This window comes from Eumetopias jubatus, unplaced genomic scaffold (genome assembly GCF_037043125.1).
Source record: "Eumetopias jubatus isolate StellerSeaLion01/CBP00866 unplaced genomic scaffold, mEumJub1_p1.0 scaffold_14, whole genome shotgun sequence".
Taxonomy (NCBI): Eukaryota; Metazoa; Chordata; class Mammalia; order Carnivora; family Otariidae; genus Eumetopias; species Eumetopias jubatus.
Window position 1 is genome coordinate 86,687,609 of NW_028274820.1, and position 23,473 is coordinate 86,711,081.

Consider the following 23,473-nt stretch of genomic DNA (forward strand, 5'->3'; position numbering starts at 1 on the left):
ATTCCTAGATGGGGATGGAGCTGTTTTGAAATTCTGAAGATGCCTCTGTATGAAGGGGATGAATTTTATATGGATCCCATAGAGTCCTATAAATCAAATGTAATCCCTGATTTTAGATAACTGAGAATTAAATGTTTAATACACTACTACCGTGAGCTCTCAATATGAACTCCTCTGAAAATAAAATTCTTTTTAAATTTAACTGGAGGAAAGCTGAGCACTGGGAAGGTGGTAGCAGATGAAGGTGTGTAAACAGACCTAAGATCAATATTCAAGTAGACAGGCTTACTGCTATAGCACTGCCATTGTCACGTCTTACACGGCCAATTTAATATGAAAAACAAAAACAACCACAGCCAAACAGCTGAGCGGCTGTTTGTACCATTGTACCATTTCTATTACTCCTCTTAGGATCCGGACTTACCATTTACTCTTACTCAACCTTTAAAACCTGAGAAGATTGTAACCATCCACACAAAATATACCCAGGCGTGAACGTAGCTGAAATATTATTCAAGATGCTTGGCAATGCCCAGCCTGCCTTTCATTTTAACCTTTCCTACTCAGAGTTCCTAGAAAGGGACAGCCTAACATACTCTATAACCTCATCCCTCCAGATGTGAGGGATCAGATCTGACTCAGATCTACATGGTTACAAGCCACTGGCTGGCTGATGGCTAACCAGGGTCTCTCAAATATTTCAATGAGGAGGCCTGAGCCTGCTAAGTGATGGATCATAACTGTAAATATCCGAGAAATCTTGCTGCTGAGTTCCTTAGAGCTGCCCTATTTCTTGTTCTGGCATCCGTTGTAAGCTTTACCTCAAATTCTGAGAGATCTATTTCCTATAATAAAGTTTAAAAAAAATAAATTCAAATGGGTTTTGGTTTCCCACAAGCAACGTTCCCTGACTACAACAAAATTCCGTGAGGGCAAATACAGAGAAAATAGACTAATCTAAATAAACAAAAGGAAAAGACAACCTGAAAGAAAAAAAAGCCTGGAGGCACAAAAGCCTTTCTGGTGGTCATGTTTCTATAATACTGAAGATTCACAGAGTCAGACTAGGGAATCCTATTAAATTTACATGGCCACCTGTAGATAAACACAGTGTCCCTTTTATGCCTCAGGAAACAAAGAGAACTTACATCAGTGATTCTGCAGAGAGCCCTGATGGCTGGGCCTCGGTACACATCTTCCTTTCCAGTCATGTCCTTAGTCAGACTAAGAAAAAAAAAAAAAAATCAAATGAGTTACCATGAATCAATTAACATCTCTCCTGTGGAGTCCACCCCTAGCTAATTCCAATTGTCCCCATAATTATCTTAATGCAGTGATTAATTCGGCAGATATTCACTGTCTTCTGCAGATAAATATTAAAACTATCGGGTAGAAGGCTGTTCTAAATCCCAATAGAGCAGGGAGCAAAACAAAGTCTTTGCCTTCATGGAGCTAACATACTAATGAGAGGAGAGATAATATACTCTATCACATAAACAAAATATATAATTTTAGATACTGATAACTGGCATAAAAAGTAAAGACAATGGTCTAGAGAACCACAGGCCAAAATCCCCCCAAATCCTAAAAACCCATCAGACTAGACAACTCCTCAAAAGACACGAACTACAATGATTAACTCACAAGGTCGTGCTCTCTCTCAGGAACGGCTTTCTAAACAACGGTCAATGCCTTCAGACCTTTCTACTGCATCTCAAAGAATAAGCAGAGGAGTTGGACGGAGCTACTGACTTCCGTGCCCATACTTTAAAGAGGTTTTTAGCCTCTATACTGTTACTCACCCTTTTATCTTCCTGTCCCCCAAACGGACTATTCATCCCCCTCCCCCTTTTGCCTCCCCTTCACAGGGTCCAAAACAGCCTACAACTCCACCTCGCTCCATCAGGATGCCAAGAGGAGAAAATTGTGAAGAACTGATAGTCCTTCAATTTCTTTATTTTTTTAGTTAAAAAAATATTTTCATATGAGTATGCTTTGAAAACATTCAGAAGGGTATAAAATACAAAGTCCAAGTCTTGCCTCACCCACCCTCGCCTCTAGTGCCGCTCAGCTAAAGACAGTCATTGTGAACCGTCGCTTATGTTTTCTTAAGGAACTTTTTAAAAATCTATAAGACCATAGAGACATAAAAACACATGCAGGTGAACTCCACTCTTCTGGCACCTCCCTTTTTCACTTAATGTAGCTTAAGAATCTTTCCTTATTGGTAGATTTATTTTTTCAATTTTAGGTATCTATATATTTTTAAATATCCAAATATATATCTAAAATATCATTTTAATAGTGACACAGATTTCCACTGTTGAGATATAAATAATTTATCAACCAGTTTTTTTCATAAATATTTGCATTTTTCCAATTAGATAAAAACTGAAGCTTGGCAGGTTCAGTTTCTTCTAAGGTCTCTCTCTCCTTGGCTTCTGCACTGCATGAAAGCAGCCATGCACAATACATAAAAAATAGGCATGGCTGTGTTCCAATAAAACTTTATTTACAAAATGAGGCGGCAGTTTTAGCCATGGGCCATAGTTTGCCAACCACTGCTCCATGCTTCTCTCTTAGTTTGGGCTGCCCTGACAAAGGCTTACAGACAGGTAGTTTATTTGGGAATATGTTCTGAGGGAAGGGAAGGGAAGACAGGGAGGGAAGGAGGGAAATTAATACAAAGAAATTTTCTCTAGTGGGTCACTGCTGCAGGCAACTAGTTACTTAATGAGCGATCTTCTGAGGACCCTTATGAGATCCATGTCGGAACCACATTTCCAAGGGATGAAAAGGAAAGAATTTACCCACTAGGTCTTAGCCACCCACTGGCAGAGGGTTAACCCCAAAGTGTTAACTCCCCATTCGGTTAAATTCACATGTTAACTCCCACAGGTGAGTTCCAGGTGAGTGCCCAAACTGGAGTGTCAGAGAAAGTGCAGGGCAAGAGGCCAAACACACGGCGTATGCTTGGAGTGAGGCACTATGGACACAAGGGAGCTGGACCCTGCCCGGAGCAGCTGACTGCAAGCAGAACTGGGATCACAGAGAAGGCCTGAGAAAATGTGAGGTGGCTCAAAAGCAACACCCAGAACAGTCCATCCTTTGCACCCCTCAAACTTGAACGTGTCCTCCATTAAATCTAACCTATCACCGAGTCTTCAAGATGGTAACCATCCACTATTTCTACAAGACACAGGAAAAGGAGTGGAATATGGTACAATCCTTGCTGCTACAACACATTCCAAAGCCGTAACTGAGATTCACCATCTCCTTCCCATAATCACCCCTTCTATATTTCCCTCACTCTTAGCCAGCACTTTAGCTTATCTTGGTCAGGTGTCTGGTAAGTGGCTCAAACCTTTATCCCAAAGAATCTGAGCTCTTTGTTGGAGATTTACCAGGGCTGGACCACTGGCTGTTCCCTATTCTCTATTCACCATTGTCTCAGGCATGAACACATCAAAATATACTCAATACCTTGAATTCCAGATACAGTCCTCTCTTCCACGTTTGTATAGCGACAAGCCTAGCTCCTGACAGTGATCAAGGTCAATTACCTCTATGAGGGCAGCAGCTCCTTTCTTTACCTGCTGGTCCCCCACATAAATAATCCAAAACAGCCTAACAGTAGTCATCATTTCGAATGTGCAAACTGGCTCCCTGTCTGCCCCAGGACTCCTGACACTGAAGTATGGGGTACCTGTGGTTGCCAACTTGTCACTCAGACACATAGATCCAGAAGCGTGGGTTATTTCTGTGCTGAAGGCAATCCTCAAACAGTGGGAGCTAGAAGTCAATGGGTTAAATGCTTCCCCCTGTTCATCCCTGAAAACACTGTCCCTTGGGAAACAGGGCCTTTAACCCACATTCTGGGTGGGGATGGGAAGCATAAGTTCTACAAGTGGGTGACTGGGAGCAAAGGTGAGAAAAGCATGTGCTACTTCTACCTCTTAATTCCTGGACCCACATATTGTATTTATTGGTACCATACACTACACTGACCATCAATGTAATGCATAGACTGCATCCCACAGGAGAATTTTCTAACTGAACGGGGTCCCATCTCTAACCTACTACCTCATCTGAGCATTCAGTAGGTCATCCCATCATCCCACTAGGCTGTCAGCTCCTAGGTGAAACAGAATATGGTAAAACTACTGGATCTCTTAAGTCATGAGCCTACTGTCACACCATTTTTGCCATAAAATGAGTGGCAACGCCGTGTAGGATACCATGAACGTAAGAAACTATACAACTCAGACCTACTGAAAACCCCTGGATCATCTTCTATGTGGTGTTTTTGCCATTAATTAAGAGAAACTTAGGTAGTCAAATTTAATCAATCTTTTCTTTCATTGCCTCTGGAACTGTAGTCCTAACAAAAGCTTTTCCCTACAACAAAAATAAAGAGGAATATACTCATCTTTTCTTTTAGTACTTGCATGCTTTCATTTTTAAAATTTATATTCCTTATCCATTTAGAGTTTATTTGTATATAGGATGTGAAATATAGATCTAATTTTATTTTTCCAAGTGACTACTCAGTTGTCCCAGCATCATATATTAAGAAGTACCTGTTTACCCCAGTGATTAGAGATGCCACTTTGGCAAATACTAAATTTCCACATGTATTTGGGTCTAATTCTATGCTTTCCATTTGGACCAGAAAATTCTGAAAATGTAGATCAGCATGGCCAAGGTGACTCATTACAGAGTCATCACACAATTTTATTCCAGGGTCTATTCATGTGTCAGTACCACACTGTTTTAAGTGTTCAGGCCTCAATACTGCACTGGTTGGTAGAGCTCACAGTTTTTCTTTTACAGTTACTTCCTGGTTATTCTTAAATGTTTGTTTTTCCATGTAAACTTTAGCATCAACTTTTCTAACTCCAAAATAGATAGCCCGTTGATTTTTTTCATTGAGACTGAACCGATTTTACAAATTAGAGAGCACTGAACTTTATGATGTTTAATTGATCTACTCAAAAACATGTACATTCGTTCAAATATACTTTGAGTCTTTCAGGGCTTTAAATTATTTTTTCCTCTTATAAGTTTTCTGCATAAGTTCTTCTAAGGCGATCGTATCATTCTACATTCCCACCTACAGTATACTTGGTGTTGAAGCAGGCTTGTTGATTGGTGTTGTCAGGTTTTGTTATTTTAACGAAGATTCTAGTGGGTATGGAAGGATATCTCACTGAGGTTTTAATCTGCATTTCCCTAATGACTAATAATATTGAGAACATTTCCATGTATTTCTTGGCCATTTGTATATCCTTTTATGAAGTGTCTGGTTTTCTTCAGAATTTTTAATCTTCATGGTTTCTCAGCAAGGTCACACAACTGTCTACATATGCAGAGGGGTCATCTACTCTATTAGTTTTCTATTCCTGCTGTAACAGATGACCACAATTAGTGCCTTCAAAGAAAAGATTCTTACAGTTCCGCGGATTAGCAGTCCAACACAGGGCTCACTGGGCTAAGATCACTGTGTCAGCAAGGCTGCATCCATCTCAGAAGCAAAATACATTCACCCCATCCCAAGATCCCCCGAGATCTCAACGCATTACAGCACCAACTCAAAGTCCAAAAGCTCATCGAAATCCCACTGATTCAAAAATCCTGACCTTAGCATCAAAATCAGTTAGGTACGGGTGAGACTGGGTATACTCTCTCCCGAGGCAAAATTCCTCTCCACCTGTGGGCCTGTGAAACTAGGAAACAAGTTGTGTGACCCAAAATACAAGGGTGGGGCTACCACAGGATAGCACTTGCAGACTTTGCTGTTCACAAGGAGAAAATGGGATGAAAAAAAAGAAGAAAAAAAAGTCACTGGTCCTAAGCAATTCTGAAATCCAGCCAAGCAAACTGGAGAAGGTTTCAGGTGCTGGGGAGAATTCTCCATCGTTCTCAGCTCCACACTATGGGCCTGCAACCCTGCCCTCAGAGCCATCCTTCCTTTTTGTGAGGGCGGCGCATGTTTAAAGCTGAGCAGTCTTCTCGGCCGGTTTCCTATCGGAGAATTTGGGACTCTGACAACCTTCTTTCACTTTGTCCTCTCTCTGTCCCTTTCAGTCCAGACTAGCAGTGGTGCTGCTGCTGTAAGAGTCTCAGACATATAACGTCTCAGTTTCAGGTGCACAACATAATGATTTTTGTAAAGAACTCCTGGCTCTTAAACAGGTGTCTCCTCAATTTATTTCTCTAGTCTCAAAATTCTACTGTAAGTGGTAAAAAGAAACCAGGCCACACCTTGACACTCTGGAAATCTCAGTTAAACATCCAAGCTCACAAGTCCTGATTTCTATATAACTGCAAGCACAATCCTACTAAGCTCTCTGCCACTACAGGACCAGGGTCCCCTTCCCTCCAGTTGCTAACACCTTCCTCATTTCCTTCTGAGCCTCCCAGCAGTACCTTTAGTGTCCATATTTCTACCAACAGTATGTTCACAAGGATCTGAGCATTCTCTACAGTGGTGTTTTCTCTACCCTGCTCCTCACTTCTTTCTGAGTCTACCAAGGTCATTAACATCCAGCTTTCCACTAACACTCTGTTCAAGGCAATGTAGGCCTTATCTGTCATGTTCCCCCAAATTCTTCCAGCATCTACTTGTTGCCCAATTCCCAAAGCCACTTCCACATTTTCAGGTATTTGTTACAGCAGTACCCTACTTCCAGATACCAAAATCTCTAGTAGTTTTTCCCACAGCTTTGAGATATAATTGGCATATAATATTGTATAATTTTAAAGTACACAATGTGTTGATTTGATGCTTATACAAGATCTACTCATTTTCTATGGCTACTGTAACAAATCACCTCAAACTTAAAAGACGAAAGACCACGTTCACTTCTTTATCTTACAGTTCTGTAAGTTAGAAATGCAACACAGGTCTCACCAGGATAACATCAAGGTATTGGCAGGCCTCCTTTTGGGAGGCTGTAGGGGTGAATCCATTTCCTTGCCTTTTCTAACTGCTGGGGCCACCCACATTCCCTGGCTCACGGCCCCCTTCCTCCAGCAACATCGCACCTGTGACCTGCTTTCATCATCACATCTCTTTACTGACCTTTCCACTTTCTTCTTCCACTTTTAAGGACCCTTATCGGGCCCACCTGCATCATCCACCCTATTCTCCCTACCTGCTGATTAGCAACTTTACTTCCCCTTTGCGGTATAATGAAACATATTGTAGGTCCTGGGACTTAGGCCAGGGATATCTTTGGACGGCCATTATTCTGCCTACTACATCTACTAATCTCTTAAAATGAGCTAGAAGCAAACCATAATTCATGGCAGCCTAACAGGATTCAGAAGGAAGTACTAACAGCTAAACAAACAAAAAACCCTAATCTATTTTTAATTTTTCCAACATTTAGTGAGTACAGCAATCCAAGTGAAGATTTTCTGTTTGTTACTTGTGGCAAATATTGTTAGCTAACTAATCCAATACCCATTTCCAACCCCTTCTCCCTTGCCTGCCCCCAATACTTGGCCTTTAAAAGCGAAATCGTCACTTTCCTGGTCCTAACAAGAGTCGAGAGTTGTATAACACAGCTGTGTCAAATGAAATCTACAAATTGCCTTGGGAAAAGCTATCGCATACCTGATAAAAGAGGCAGATGGTGCTGGCCCTCCCTGGCCCCCTTCCCGGTACCCCTCCCACCTTGAATGGTGCACTGCCAGTAATTCAGGCATCTATTCTGCAATCATGTGAGATTCAAGAGACACCAGCCCTCACACTGTTGCACTACTGAACCAACGCTAGCTACTCTATGCCTAGTGACTACATCTGCCTTTCGGTTATTTTCAGCTGAAAGCTTCACTAATTGAAACTTATTCAATACAACTGCTGGTTAAAAACAAGCACCCTCCTCCAAAATTTATGTTGTTGTACAAAGACCAAATTCACTTAAATGAATTATAATTAATAATTAGATTATCCATCCTGACTCCAGGACACTGGGAAATTTTCAAAATTTTAAAGAAAATAAATAGCCATAATCCCAAACACCCAGAGATAATCTACTGGTAATATATCAGCATATTTCCATCCATATATTTTTATATATGTACATAAAATATGTTTTAAAGGGAGACTATATAAAGTACATGGACTTGAATCCAACTCTCATTCAGCACTTTGTGAGGACTTTTCCATATCATTAAAGATGTCTCAAAAAATTAAAATAATCCCATAATCTGATTATGACATGGTTAATTTATATATAATTAAATTCAACAATAGCAGACATTTAAATTGTTTCACCCTTTCTGCTAGTGTAAACAGTGTTGCAATGAACATTATTACATATAAGTCTTCCTGTGCTATCTCTGATTATTTTCTGAGCATAGTTCCATCGACATGGGATTACTGTGTCAAAGGGATAAAACTTTTCAAACGTTCAACATCTGAATGCTGTCAAACTGCTTTCTAGAAAACCTGAATCAATTTATTATTCTGCCTCCTGTATATACAAGAATATCAGTCTCCCTTACAAGCACCTACTGCCTTTTTTCTTTTTTGCCAATTTGATGGGTAGAAATCTTATAACTCATTTGAGTTTTTAATTTACATTTTTTGGTTATGAGAGAATGACTAAAAACAACCAGATCCTTTATATTGGTTATTGTAAGAACTATCACTTGGAATTTTTTTGAAGTAGAAGAGTTCTTTACATATTATATATACTAGCCTTTTGATATACTTATTGTAAATATTTTATGTCAATGTATCATTTACATTTTGGTTCTGTTTACATATTATTATGAACATTTAAAATGTATTAGCAAATCCGTTAGCATTACCCTTTGTGACTTCTTTGCTTTATCAGATAGACATGGTTTTCACATGATGACAACCACATTTTAGGAAAGAATGCTTTAAGATTTTTTTTTAATTCCTATTTGCTTTCTTACAGTCAAAAAAGTAAAACTAATAGAAAAAGAACAACAAATATTCCACTAAATATATAAGTACTCCAGGTTAGGTTCTGACCATTCACATACCTGCTCGTGACAATTATCACATCCTCAGATATTGTAGCCATTTCTTTGATGGTAAGGTAGCACATTCTTCTCAGTGTTTGCTGAAAAATTATTTATATAAGGCAACAGGTTATTCATAAGGAAATGGTCCTTGAAACTGTTGAAGTGAGGGCCCCAAGTAGATATATTTAGAAGATTATTCTTAATAAGATTCTCAACTATCCAAAAAATCCTTCTGAAAATATCTGGATGAGAAAACGTTCAGAACACTACTGTTTCCGAAACAAGTAAATGATGCACTGACATAGTGAAAAAACATCTAGGTGAAAATTTTAAAATTTAAATTAAAAATTAAAATGATATTTACGCATAGATCCAAACTTTGACAGTGTAAATCCAAAAACATAGATTTCTCCAAGTGTTAAAGGATTATCCTGGAAAATGTATTTTTAAAATTCTTTAAATATATGGATGGAGAGACATGCAAGCTCCTTATCTTCCTCAGTCCAACATACACAGATGTTTTTCCTTGAAGTATTTGTGCTTGTATAACCAACTTCCATTTTCAATTATCAAGATTTCAGTTTTCAAGATATCTGTGTCCAAAGTAACAGTTCATGTAACAATAGTAAAGTTTCACCTATGCTCCTCCTCACCTGGTCTCTGGTTTATTCATACGCTGTGGGCACTGGTTCCTCTAGCCTATCTAGCCACATTCTCTACCAACAACTTCATATTTCTTATAAGTAGTGAAACTCAAATACACCAGACCCAGCTCCAGACTCCAAGCTGTAGAAAGAACCTGGTGGAAACTACTGAGCCCATTAAGGAAAGAGAAGAAGGAAGTGAGGATTCTCATGGTGATAAAACACAGAAAAAATCACCCCAAGAAAAAGAAAGCCAGTCAGGGTCAGATGAATGGGGCAGATGATAACCATACGAAGCTACCATTAGAAGAAAACAAAAAATAAAAACCACAACTTCAGAGTTGAAGAAAAGTTGTCCTCTCCCCCAAAATAAAAATCTACCATGAAGCAGAATAAAACTGGAGGCACCAAAAATTGAGCTAAAGCACAAAAAATAGGGGGTGGGGCCCTCAACATCAGTCATCAGGGAAATACAAAAAACCGTATTTCAGATACCACCTCACACTCACCAAAATGGCTAAAAATCAAAAGAGTGACAATACAAAGTGTTGACAAAGAGGTGCCAGGAACCACTAAAATATACTGCCTAAACAAACACACTGAAATGTTGGATAAAATAGGAACAAAAAATTTAACTACATAGCCAAGGGTAAAACGAAGTGAAATTCATAGATGCCAAAGTGGAAAAGCAAACACCTCCCAGCCAGAGAAGTACAGACCCGGGACCTTCCAGGCAAAGGATAAAGTATCCAAAGTCTAGGAAGGACAAGGTTCTAAAAGGTATATTCTCCAGGCTCAGGGAAAATTATTCTAGATAATAACTCAGAAATATAGCAAGAAATGGAGAGTGAAGGAAAAGTGGTAAACAGTAACAAGGCAGTATGGTATTAGCTACAGAATAGACAAATAAATGAATGGGACAGAATAGACACTGAGAAATACACCCATATAAATACAATTGATCTTTGACAAAGGAACAAAGGCAGTACAATGGAGCAAAGATAGTCTGTTCACCAAATGGTACTAGAAGAACTGGACATCCACATGCAAAAAAAAAAAAGAATCTAGACACAGACCTTACAGTCTTAACAAGAATTAACCCAAGGGGCGCCTGGGTGGCTCAGTCATTAAGCATCTGCCTTCGACTCGGGTCATGATCTCGGGGTCCTGGAATCGAGCCCCACATCGGGCTCCCTCCTCAGTGGGAAGCCTGCTTCTCCCTCTCCCACTCCCCCTGCTTGTGTTCCCTCTCTTGCTGTGTCTCTCTCTGTCAAATAAATAAATAAAATCTTTAAAAAAAAATAATTAACCCAAAATGGATCACAGACCTAAATATAAAATGCAAAACTGTAAAACTTCTAGGAGAAAACCTAGATGACCTTGGATATGATGATAACATTTTAGATACAACTCCAAAGGTATGATCATAAAAGAAATAATGAATAAACCAGCCTTTTCTTGGGGGGTGGGCAGGGAGAAGAGCAGAGAGAGAGAGAATCTTAAGCAGACTCCACATGCAGCATGGAGCCTGATGCAGGGCTCAATCTCACAACCCTGAGATCATAACCTGAGACAAAATTAAGAGTTGGATGCCCAACCGACTGAGCCACCCAGGCACCCCCCCCCCCTTTCTTTAGAGGAGAGAGAGAGAAGCCAGCCTTTATTAAAAGTAAAAACTTCAGGGGCTCCTGGGTGGCTCAGTCGTTAAGCGTCTGCCTTCTGCTCAGGTCATGGTCCCAGGGTCCTGGGATAGAGCCCTGCATCAGGCTCCCTGCTCCGCGGGAAGCCTGCTTTTCCCTCTCCCACTCCCCCTGCTGTGTTCCCTCTCTGGCTGTGTCTCTCCCTGTCAAATAAATAAATAAAATCTTAAAAAAAAAAAAAAAGTAAAAACTTCAGCTCTGCAAAAGACAATGTCAAGATGATAAGACAAGCCACAGACTGGGAGAAAATATTTGTAGAACACATCTGATACAGGATTATCACCCAAAATATACAAAGACCTCTTAAAAGTAAAAAATAAGAAAAACTTGATTAAAAATGAGCCAAATACCTTAAGACACTTCACTTAAACAGATAAATGACAAATAAGTATATGAAAGTATAAGTATTCAAATGTAAGAATTCTTTTTATATTATAGATGCTCCACATCATGTCATTTGGGAAAGGCAAATTTAAACAATGAGATACCACTATATTCCTATTAGAATGGCCAAAATCCAGAACACTGACAACACCAAATGCTAATAAGGATGTGGAGCATCAGGAACTCTCATTCATTGTTGGTGGGAATAAAAGTGGTATAGCCAATTTGAAAGGTTTGGGATTTCTTACAAAACTAAACATACTCTTACCGTACAATCCAGCAATCATGTTCCTTGGTTTTACCAAAAGAAGTTGAAAACTTACGTCCATCTAAAAACCTGCATACAGATGTTTATAGCATTTTTAAAAATTTTTATTTCATTTTTAATTCTTTAATCTCTACACCCAACATAAGGCTCGAACTTACAACCCCAAGATCAAGAGTCACACACTCTACTGACCGAGCCAGCCCAGCACTCTATAGCAGCTTTATTCATAATTGCCAAAACTTGGAAGCAACCAAGATGTCCTTTAGTAGGTGAATGGATAAACTGTGGCACATCCAGACAACAGAATATTACTCAGCACTAAAAAGAAAATGAGCTATCAAGCTGTGAAAAGACATGGAGGAAATTAAATGTATATTACTAAGTGAAAGAAACCCATCTGTAAAAGATACATGCTATATAATTCCAGCTACATGACATTCTAGAAAGGGCAAAGCTATGGAGACAGTAAAAGCATCCGTGGTTGCCAGGTTTTGGGGGTTAGGACGGGGAATGAATAGCTGGCGCACAGATTTTTTAGGTCAGTGAAAATACTCTGTATAATATTTAAGGACAGATGCATGTCATTATACATTTGTCCAAATCCACGTAATGTCTAACACCAAGAGTGAGTATTAACATAAACTATGGACTCTGTGTGATTATGACGTGTCAATGTAGGTTTATGTATTGTAACCAATTTACGACTCTGGTGAGAGATGTTGATAAGTTGTGGCATCAGGGAGTATCCAGAAAATCTATGTATCTTCCTTTTAATTTGCTGTGAACGTAAAACTTTTCTAAAAATATAAAGACTTTCTTTAAAAAGTGGTGAGGACGTGGATAAATCACAATGAACAACCAAAAAACACACAAGAAATGATGTTATGACATACATGAGTAAATGTGTGTGTGTGTATATATATACATATATATATGTTTATATATTCATATACATAATAAGAGTGTCCTAAGGTTCTCAAATCTTCCATGAACAGGTACAAGATAAAGATGAATACTAAATTCTGAAAGTCAAATAATCATGTTGTAATTTCTAGGGTAACCACTAGAACTTCCAAACTATTATCCCATTAATGCTCTGTTCGTTTTTATTCAGTCCTTTTTCTCTCTTGGCTTCATTTTGGATAATTTCTATCTGTCCTCAAGGTTACTGATTTTTTTCCCCTACAGTCTCTACTCTATTAACCCCATGAGATATATTTTTCATTTAATATATGCTAGCTCATATAAATATTTTTCCTTAACTTCTAGAGGCATATTTGGGTCTCTCTGGATGCCTTCTATTTTGCTCCTCATTCCTATTATGTCTTTCTATATATTCTTAGGCATAAAGGTTCTATATATAATAGCTGTTTTATCATTATCTGCTCCTTCCATCATCTTATCATTTCTGGTTTGGGTCTATTGATCCATTTTTCTCCTGGTTATGGATAATATTTTCCTGCTTCTTTGCTTACCTATAATTTTTTAATGGATGCTGTATATTGTGAAGTTTATACTGTTTGGTGCTAGATTTTGTTGTATTCTTTTACATGGTATTGTACTTTACTCTTCATGAGATTAAATTACCTGGAATCAAATTTTTACTTTTGAGGTTTGCTTTTGAGCCTTTTTAAGCTTTAGTACACATCTAATATATTCCCATTACTAAGGTGATGATGCCTGAGAACTATGCCAGATGACAAGGTTTTTCTGCTCTCACTGGATGGAAATAGGAACGATTTTCAGTCCTGTGTTCTGGTGATTCTTTCTTTAGCCTTGAGTAGTTTCCTTTTATATATGCACAGATCAATTCTTACCCAAAGATTCAAGGGGAGCCCCACAGCAAATTGCTGGAAGTACTTCCTTCCTTTCTTGCTTCTCTCCCTCTCCCCCGACTTCTGTCCTCTCTAGTACTCTGCCCTACAAATTTGAGCTTTCTTGTTTGGCTTCCTCGTACTCCATCTGTTTTCTCAACTCAGAGAGGTAACTAGGCTCCTTTTCAGTGTGCCCTCCTTGACCTGATACCTGTAATCTGCCTCTGGGCAATGAGCTAATGCAATCCTAGGGCTCACTTTGTTCTTCTTTTTCTTCGGATCATAATCCTGGGATGCCTGTTAATCTAATGTCTGAAAACTACTTAATATATTTTGTTTGATTTTCTAGGTATTTGCAGTAGCAGGATAAACCTAACCCCTTAACTGCATCATGGCTAGAAACAAACAGAAATATGTTTTTAATATCAAAACATTTTGTGAATTACCTAGGGACTCTTTTATTATTCAATTCCAACACCAATCCATTTTAATTAGAGAACACAATCTGTACAATTTCATTCCTTTAAAAATTTGTTGCATCTTGAATTATGGCTCTGTATATAGTTGATTTTTATAAATGTTTTTTGTGTTCTTCATTTACATTTAATGTAGATAGTAATATATTTGGGTCTATATTTACCATCTTATTGTATGATTTATGTTTGTCCTTCTTGATTGATCTTTCTTTTTCTCCCCCTTCTTAGGGCATGACTTTTCAGCATTCTATTTTTTTGCACAATTAGTTTGAAAGAAAAAAACAATTAATAGAGAAAAGTCAATGAAACAAAAAGCTGGTTGTGTGAAGAGATCAATAAAGTTTATAAAGGTCTAGATAAACTTCCCAGGAATAGAAAAAAGCAATTTACCACTATCAGAATGAAAGAAAAGACATTACTACAGATCCTACAAACACTAAAAAAAATAAGAGAATATCATGAACAGTTTTAAGGAAACAAAGTTCAACGAATTCCATGAAATGGATAAACGCCTTGAAAGACACGAACTACCAGACCTCACTGAAGAAGATAAATAATCTGAATAGTACCATATCTATTTCTTTTTAATGGAGTTAATTTTCAAAAATCTTCCCTTAAATAAGACAGTTTTGGGGCACGTGAGTGGCTCAGGAGATTAAGAGTCTGACTCTGGATTTTGGCTCAGGTCATGATCTCAGGGTTGTGACATCGAGCCCCTAGTTGGCTCCGCAGGTACTGGGCATGGAGCCTGCTTAAGATTCTCTTTCTTGGGGTGCCTGGGTGGCTCAGTCGTTAAGCGTCTGCCTTTGGCTCAGGTCATGAACCCAGGGTCCTGGGATTGAGCCCCGCATTGGGCTCCCTGCTCAGCGGAAAGCCTGCTTCTCCCTCTCCCACTCCCCCTGCTTGTGTTCCCTCTCTTGCTCACTCTCTCTCTGTCAAATAAATAAATAAAATATTAAAAAAAAAAAGATTCTCTTTCTCCCTCTCCCTTCACCCCTCTCCTCCCTCTAAAAGAAAAAAAAAGATGGCTTTAATATTGAACTCCATCGAACACTTCAGGAAAAATTAATGATGATTCTACAAAAACACTTCCAGAAATCAGAAGAGGAAGAAAGGAAGAAAGACTTCCCAATTCATCTTACAAGGCCAGCATTATCCAAATACAAAATCCAGACAAAAATATTATAAGAAAAAAGTACAGATTTCATGACCACACTCAAAAATCCTTAACAAACTTTAACAAACAAAAATGAAAGACTTTCTATTTTCCAGAATAATGAATAAATGCATCTCATCATATTAACATACTGAAAAAGAAAAGCCATGATAATCCAATGGATGTAAAAAAATCATTTGACAAAATTCAATACTTATACACACACACACACACACACACACACACACACACACACACACACACAATCTCTCAGCAAACTAGGAATAGAATGGAACTTCCTCAAGCTGATAAAGGCCATTTATGAAAAACTTAAGTGCTAGCACCTTACTTACTGGTGAAAGATTAAATACCTTCACCCTAAGATCAAGAACAAAACAAGGATGATCCCTATCATCACTTCTATTTATATTGTACAATAGTGCAAGAAGACAGTAAGGTAAGATAAATAAATCAAAGGCATACAGATTGAAAAGGAAAAAGTAAATTCTAAGGAATCTTCCAAAATACTCCTAGAATAAATGAATTTAACAAAATCACAGGAATATGCAAGAACCAATTTAATTTCTAAAACTACTTACAAACAAAACAAATACAATAGTATTTTTAAAATCTTAACTACTTTAGGGATAAATTCACAAAATATGTATAAGACTTGTATGCTGAAAGCTATAATACTGCTGACAGAAATTAAAGAGACCTGAATAAGAGGAGATAAATACCATGTTTGTGGAACAAAAAACACAATGTTTAAATGTCAATTCTCCTCAAATTGATCTTCAGATTCAATGTAATCCCCATCAAAGTTCCAGCAGACTTCAAAAAATAGAAACGGAAGCTGATTCTAAAAATTCATACAGAAAGGCAAAGAACCTAGAAGACCCAAACCTTTTGAAAAAGGAAAAAAAAGGAACACACGCACTACCTGATTTAAAACTTACTATAAATGTATAGTCATCGAGACGGTGTGGTACTGGAATAAGAATAAAGATACAGATCAATGAAACAAAACAGAATATTCTAATGTGTTTCAATGTAACTCAATCATCACCTCTTCCTCCTCCTTCCATATTAATATGCAACTATTCCAGTACCATTTGTCGAGAAAATAAAGTAGGAGGAAAAAGAAGAGGTGGTGAAAGGAGGAAAAGGAATACAACCCTTACCTAACACCAAATACAAAAATTAATTCAAAATGGATCAAAATGCCTAGAAAAAAGCATAGGAGAAAATCTTTGTGATGCTGGGTTAGGCAAAGATTTCTAATACAGATCAGAGGCATAATCCACAACAGAAAAAAAATTGATAAACCGGGCTTCATCAAAATTTAAAACTTCTGTTTCTTTAAAGACTAAAAAATGAAAAAAACAAGCTACAGACTGGAATAAAATATTTAAGAAACATATCTGATAAAGGACTTGTATCCAGAATACACAGACTTCTCAAAAATAAAATATAAGAAAATATCCAACCAAATTATTAAAAAGGGGCAAAAGATATGAATAGATCCTTCAGCATGGATATATATATAAAGCAAAAAAACCACACTAAAAGATGTTTGAGATTATTAGTCATTAGGGAAATGCAAATTGAAACTACAAAGAGAGGAGTGAGAAAGATGGCGGAGGAGTAGGAGACCTAAATTTCGTCTGGTCCCAGGAATTCAGCCAGATAGTTATCAAGCCATTCTGAACACCTACAAACTCAACAGATCGAAAAAAGAATAGCAGCAATTCCAGGAACAGAAAAGCGACCACTTTCTGGAAGGTAGGACGTGGGAAGAAGTGAGTCCCAGGCGATATTCCGGAGAGAGCCTCCGGCAGCCAATACTGACAAGTGATAGAGCATCGGAGCACAAAATCGGAACTTTTAGAAGTCGGCTCCGCTGAGGGACGTCGCTCCAGGGACTAAGCGGCGGGTGGAACCGTTGCTGGGACAGTGTGGTCTCAGGACCCTTGGGGTCACAGGAAGACCAGGGGTGCCTGAGTGCAGCAGAGCTCCAAGGTATCGGAGCGGGGAAGCGAGCTGCAGAGACGGAGCCGAGGCGCGGGCTCTCAGCTCGGGGTTGCCATGAACTGTGATCGGTGACAGTCGGGCCACTGCTCCTCCAGCAGGGACGCAACAAGCGGCAGATCCGGGGAGACTCCCCTTCCTCCCCTGGGAGGAGTGGCATAGGAGCGCACCGCAGGGATCTGCTGGGTTTGGAGACTCCACACGGTGTCGTGTGCCAGAGACAGAAACGCTCGGCCACAGGCTGGGTGAGCATGGAGTGCGGCGGGATACCGGGGAGACCGGAGAGATTGACTGCTTTTCTCTGGGGGCACACTGAGGAGTGGAGCCCCAAGTTCTCGGCTTCTCCAGGCGAGATTGGGAGGCCGTCGTTTTCACTCTCATCCTCCAAAGCTGTAGGGAAAGCTTGCAGGGAACAAAAGCTCCCGAGAGCAAACCCGAGCTGCTGACTTAGCCCGGCGCCCCGGCAACGGCGGGGCAATTCCGCCTCGGGCAAAGACATCTGAGAACCACTGCGACAGGCCCCTCCCCCAGAAGATCAGCAAGAACAGCCAGCCAAGACCAAGTTTACCCATCAATGAGAATGACAGAACTCCAGCGCTAGGAGAATACAGTACATAGAATTCATGGCTTTTTTCCCATGATTCTTTAGTCTTTCAAAGTTAATTTTTTAAATTTTCCTTATTTTTTTTTCTATTTTTTTTTAATTTTTCTTCTTTCCTTTTCAACCAATATCTTATCAATTTATTTTTTTAAAATCTTTTTTAATTTTCATTTTTATAGTCATATTCTATCCCTTCATTGTATTTAACCTTATTTTTTGTATATGTATAAGCCTTTCTTTCTTTAAAATTTTGGGATACAGTTTCTTCTAACAGACCAAAATACACCCAAAATCTAGTGTGTGGCTTTGTTCTATTCACCAACCTGATCATATTCTTTTTTTTTTTTCCCTTTTTCTTTTCCCCCGGTTTTGGGTCTCTTCTGATTTGTTTAGTGTATATTTTTCTAGGGTTGTTGTTACTCTTTTAGCATTTTGTTCTCTCATTCACCTATTCTTCTCTGGACAAAATGACAAAATGCAGAAATTCACCTCAAAAAAAAGAACAAGAGGCAGTACTGACTGCCAGGGACCCTAATCAACAGGGACATTAGTAAGATGTCAGAACTAGAGTTCAGAATGACGATTATAAAGATACTAGCTGGGCGTGAAAAAAGCATAGACAATACTAGAGGATCCCTTTCTGGAGAAATAAAATCTAACCAAGTCCAAATCAAAAAGGCTATTAATCAGGTGCAATCAAAAATGGAGGCTCTAACTGCTAGCATAAATGAGGCAGACGAGAGAATAAGTGATATAGAAGATCAAATGATGAAGAATAAAGAAGTGGGAAAAAAAGATAAACAACTACTGGATCACGAGGGGAGAATTCAAGAGATAAGTGATACCATAAGGCAAAACAATATTAGAATAACTAGGATCCCAGAAGAAGAAGAGAGAGGGGCAGAAGGTATACTGGAGCAAATTTTAGCGGAGAACTTCCCTAATCTGGGGAAGTAAAGAGGCATCAAAATCCAGGAGGCACAGAGAACCCCCCTCAAAATCAATAAAAATAAGTCAACACCCTGACATCTAATAGTAAAACTTAAAAATCTCAGAGACAAAGAGAAAATCCTGAAAACAGCTCAGGTCACGAGGTCTGTAACCTACAATGGTAGAAACATTAGATTAGCAGCAGACCTAGCCACAGAGACCTGGCAGACTGGCATGATATATTCAGGGCACTAAACAAGAAAAATATGCAGGCAAAAATACTATATCCAGACAGGCTGTCATTGAAAATAGAAGGAGAGATAAAAAGCCTCCAGGACAAACAAAAACTAAAAGAATTTGTGATCACCAAACAAGTCCTATAAGAAATATTGAAAGGGGTCCTCTAAGCAAAGAAAGAGCCTAAAAGTAACATAGACCAGAAAGGAACAGAGACAATTTATAGTAACAATCACCTTACAGGCAATACCATGGCACTAAATTCATATCTTTCAATAGTTACCCTGAATGTAAATGGGCTAAATGCCCTAATCAAAACATAAAGGGTATCAGATTGGACAAAAAAAAACAAGAGCCATCTATATGCTGTCTGCAAGAGACTCCTCCAAAGAAACCTACGGATTTAAAGTGAGAGGGTGGAGAACGATTTACCATGCTAATGGACATCAAAAGAAAGCTGGGGTGGCAATCCTTATAGCAGACAAATTAGATTTTAAACCAAAGACTATAAGAGATGAGGAAGGGCACTATATCGTACATAAAGAGTCTATCCAACAAGAAGATCCAACAATTGTAAATATTTATGCCCCTAACATGGGAGCAGCCAATTATATAAGCCAATTAATAACAAAATCAAAGAAACACATCAACAATAATACAGTAGTAGTAGGGGACTTTAACACCCCCCTCACTGAAATGGACAGATCATCTAAGCAAAAGATCAATAAGGAAATAAGGGATTTAAATAACACACTGGACCAGACGGACTTCACAGATACATTCAGAACATTCCATCCCAAAGCAACACAATACACATTCTTCTCTAGGGCACATGGAACAGTCTCCAGAATAGATCACATCCTGGGTTACAAATCAGGTCTCAACTGGTACCAAAAGATTTGGATCATTCCCTGCATATTTTCAGACCACAGTGCTTTGAAACTCAAACTCAATCACAAGAGCAAAGTTGGAAAGAACTCAAATACATGGAGGCTAAAGAGTATCCTACTAAAGAATGAATGGGTCAACCAGGGAATTAAAGAAGAATTTTAAAAATTCATGGAAACAAATGAAAATGAAAACACAACTGTTCAAAATCTTTGGGATGCAGCAAAGGCAGTCCGGAGAGGAAAGTATATAGCAATACAAGCCTTTCTCAAGAAACAAGAAAGGTCTCAAATACACAACCTAACTCTACACCTAAAGGAGCTGGAGAAAGAAAAGCCTAAGCCCAGCAGAAGAGAAATTATTAATAAAGATCAGAGCAGAAATCAATGAAATAGAAACCAAAAGAACAGAACAGATCAACGAAACTAGGAGCTGGTTCTTTGAAAGAATTAGTAAGACTGATAAACCCCTGGCCAGACTTATGAAAAAGAGAAGAGAAAGGACCCAAATAAATAAAATCATGAATGGAAGAGGAGAGATCACAACCAACACCAAAGACATACAATTATAAGAACATATTATGAGCAACTATATGCCAACAAATTAGGCAATCTTGAAGAAATGGATGCATTCCTAGAGACATGTAAACTACCAAAATTGAAATGGAGAAATTGAAAACCTGAACAGACCTATAACCAGCAAGGAAATTGAAGCAGTCATCAAAAATCTCCCAACAAACAAGAGCCCAGGGCCAGATGGCTTCCCAGGGGAATTCTTCCAAATATTTAAAGAATTAATACCTATTCTTCTGAAACTGTTCCAAAAAATAGAACTGGAAGGAAAACATCCAAACTCATTTTATGAGGCCAGTATTACCTTGATCCCAAAACCAGACAAAGACCTCATCAAAAAGGAGAATTACAGACCAATATCCCTGATGAACATGGATGCAAAAATTCTCACCAAAATACTAGCCAACAGGATCCAACAGTACATTGAAAGGATTATTCACCACGACCAAGTGGGATTTATTCCTGGGCTGCAAGGTTGGTTTCAACATCCACAAATCAATCAACGTGATACAATACATTAATAAAAGAAAGAACAAGAACCATATGATCCTCTCAATAGATGCAGAAAAAGCATTTGACAAAGTACAGCATCCTTTCTTGATGAAAACTCTTCACAGTGTAGGGACAGAGGGTACATACCTCAATATCGTAAAAGCCATCTATAAAAAACACTGTGGGGTTTTTTTTTTTCCCATTCTCAATGGGAAAAACTATCCCCTAAGGTCAGGAACATGGCAGGGATGTCCACTATCACCACTCCTATTCAACACAGTACTAGAAGTCCTAGCCTTAACAATCAGACAACAAAAATAAATGAAAAGCATCCAAATCAGCAAAGAAGAAGTCAAACTCTCGCTCTTTGCAGATGATACGACACTTTATGTGGAAAACCCAAAAGACTCCACCCCAAAACTGCTAGAACTCATACAGGAATTCAGTAAAGTGGCAGGATATAAAATCAATGCACAGAAATCAGTTCCATTTCTATACACCACCAAGACAGAAGAAAGAGAAATTAAGGAGTTGATCCCATTTAGAACTGCACCCAAAACCTAGGAATAAATCTAACCAAAGAGGCAAAGAATCGGTACTCAGAAAACTATAGAATACTCATGAAAGAAACTGAGGAAGACACAAAGAAATGGAAAAATGTTTCATGCTCATGGATTGGAAGAATAAATATTGTGAAAATGTCTATGCTATCTAGAGCAATCTATACATTTAATGCAATCCCTATCAAAATACCATCAACTTTTTTCACAGAAATGGAACAAATAGTCCTAAAATTTGTATGGAACCAGAAAAGACCCTGAATAGCCAGAGGAGGGTTGAAAAAGAAAAGCAAAGCTGGTGGCATCACAATTCTGGACTTCAAGCTCTATTACAAAGCTGTCATCATCAAGACAGTATGGTACTGACATAAAAACAGACACATAGATCAATGGAACAGAACAGAGAGCCCAGAAATGGACCCTCAACTCTATAGATGACAAAGCAGGAAAGAATGTCCAACTGAAAAAAGTCTCTTCAACAAATGTTGTTGGGAAAATTGGACAACCACGTGCAGAAGAATGAAACAGGACCATTTCCTTATACCACACTCAAAAATAGACTCAAAATGGATGAAAGACCTAAATGTGAGACAGGAATCCATCAAAATCCTTGAGAACACAAGCAGCAACCTCTTCGACCTCAGTCACAGCAACTTCTTCCTAGACACATCGCCAAAGTCAAGGGAAGCAAGGGCAAAAATTAACTACTGGGACGTCATCAAGATAAAAAGCTTTTTTTTTTAAAAGATTTTATTTATTTGACAGAGAGAGAAACAGCAAGAGAGGGAACACAAGCAGGGGGAGTGGGAGAGAGAAAAGCAGGCTTCCCGCTGAGCAGGGAGCCAGATGCGGGGCTCGACTGAGCCAAAGGCAGATGCTTAATGACTGAGCCACCTAGGCACCCGAAGATAAAAAGCTTTTGCACAGCAAAGGAAACAGTCAACAAAACCAAAAGACAACCCACAGAATGGGAGAAGATATTTGCAAATGACATATCAGATAAAGGGCTCGTATCCAAAATCTATAAAGAACTTATCAAACTCAACACCCAAAGAACAAATAATCCAATCAAGAAATGGGCAGAAGACGTGAACAGACATTTCTGCAAAGACATCCAAATGGCCAACAGACACATGAAAAAGTGCTCTACATCACTCGGCATCAGGGAAATACAAATCAAAACCTCAATGAGATACCACCTCACACCAGTCAGAATGGCTAAAAGTAACAAGTCAGGAAATGACAGATGTTGGCGAGGATGTAGAGAAAGGGGAACCTTCCTACACTGTTGGTGGGAAGCAAGCTGGTGCAGCCACTCTGGAAAACAGTATGGAGGTTCCTCAAAAAGTTGAAAATAGAGCTACCCTACGACCCAGCAATTGCACTACTGAGTATTTACCCCAAAGATACAAATGTAGTGATCCGAAGGGGCACGTGCACCCCAATGTTTATAGCAGCAATGTCCACAATAGGCAAACTATGGAAAGAGCCTAGATGTCCATCAAGAGATGATGAATGGATAAAGAAGATGTGGTATACACATACACACACACGCACTCACACACAATGAAATATTATGCAGCCATCAAAAAGAATGAAATCTTGCCATTTGCAACAATGTGAATGGAACTGGAGGGTAATTAGGCTAAGAGAAATAAGTCAATCAGAGAAAGACAATTATCATATGATCTCACTGATATGTGGAATTTGAGAA

General features: G+C 38.7%; 1 protein-coding gene across 1 annotated transcript in view; it reads right to left on the reverse strand.

Annotated features, from left to right (window-relative positions):
- The window catches only part of COPG2 (coat protein complex I subunit gamma 2), a 115,784-nt gene that overhangs the window by 81,435 nt on the left and 10,876 nt on the right, over positions 1–23,473 (reverse strand). The window contains exons 5-6 of the mRNA XM_028106366.2: positions 9,025–9,104; positions 1,149–1,224 (exon numbers count right to left, since the gene is read on the reverse strand). Coding sequence (XP_027962167.1) covers positions 1,149–1,224; positions 9,025–9,104 — 156 coding nt within the window. The remainder of the gene's footprint in view (positions 1–1,148; positions 1,225–9,024; positions 9,105–23,473) is intronic.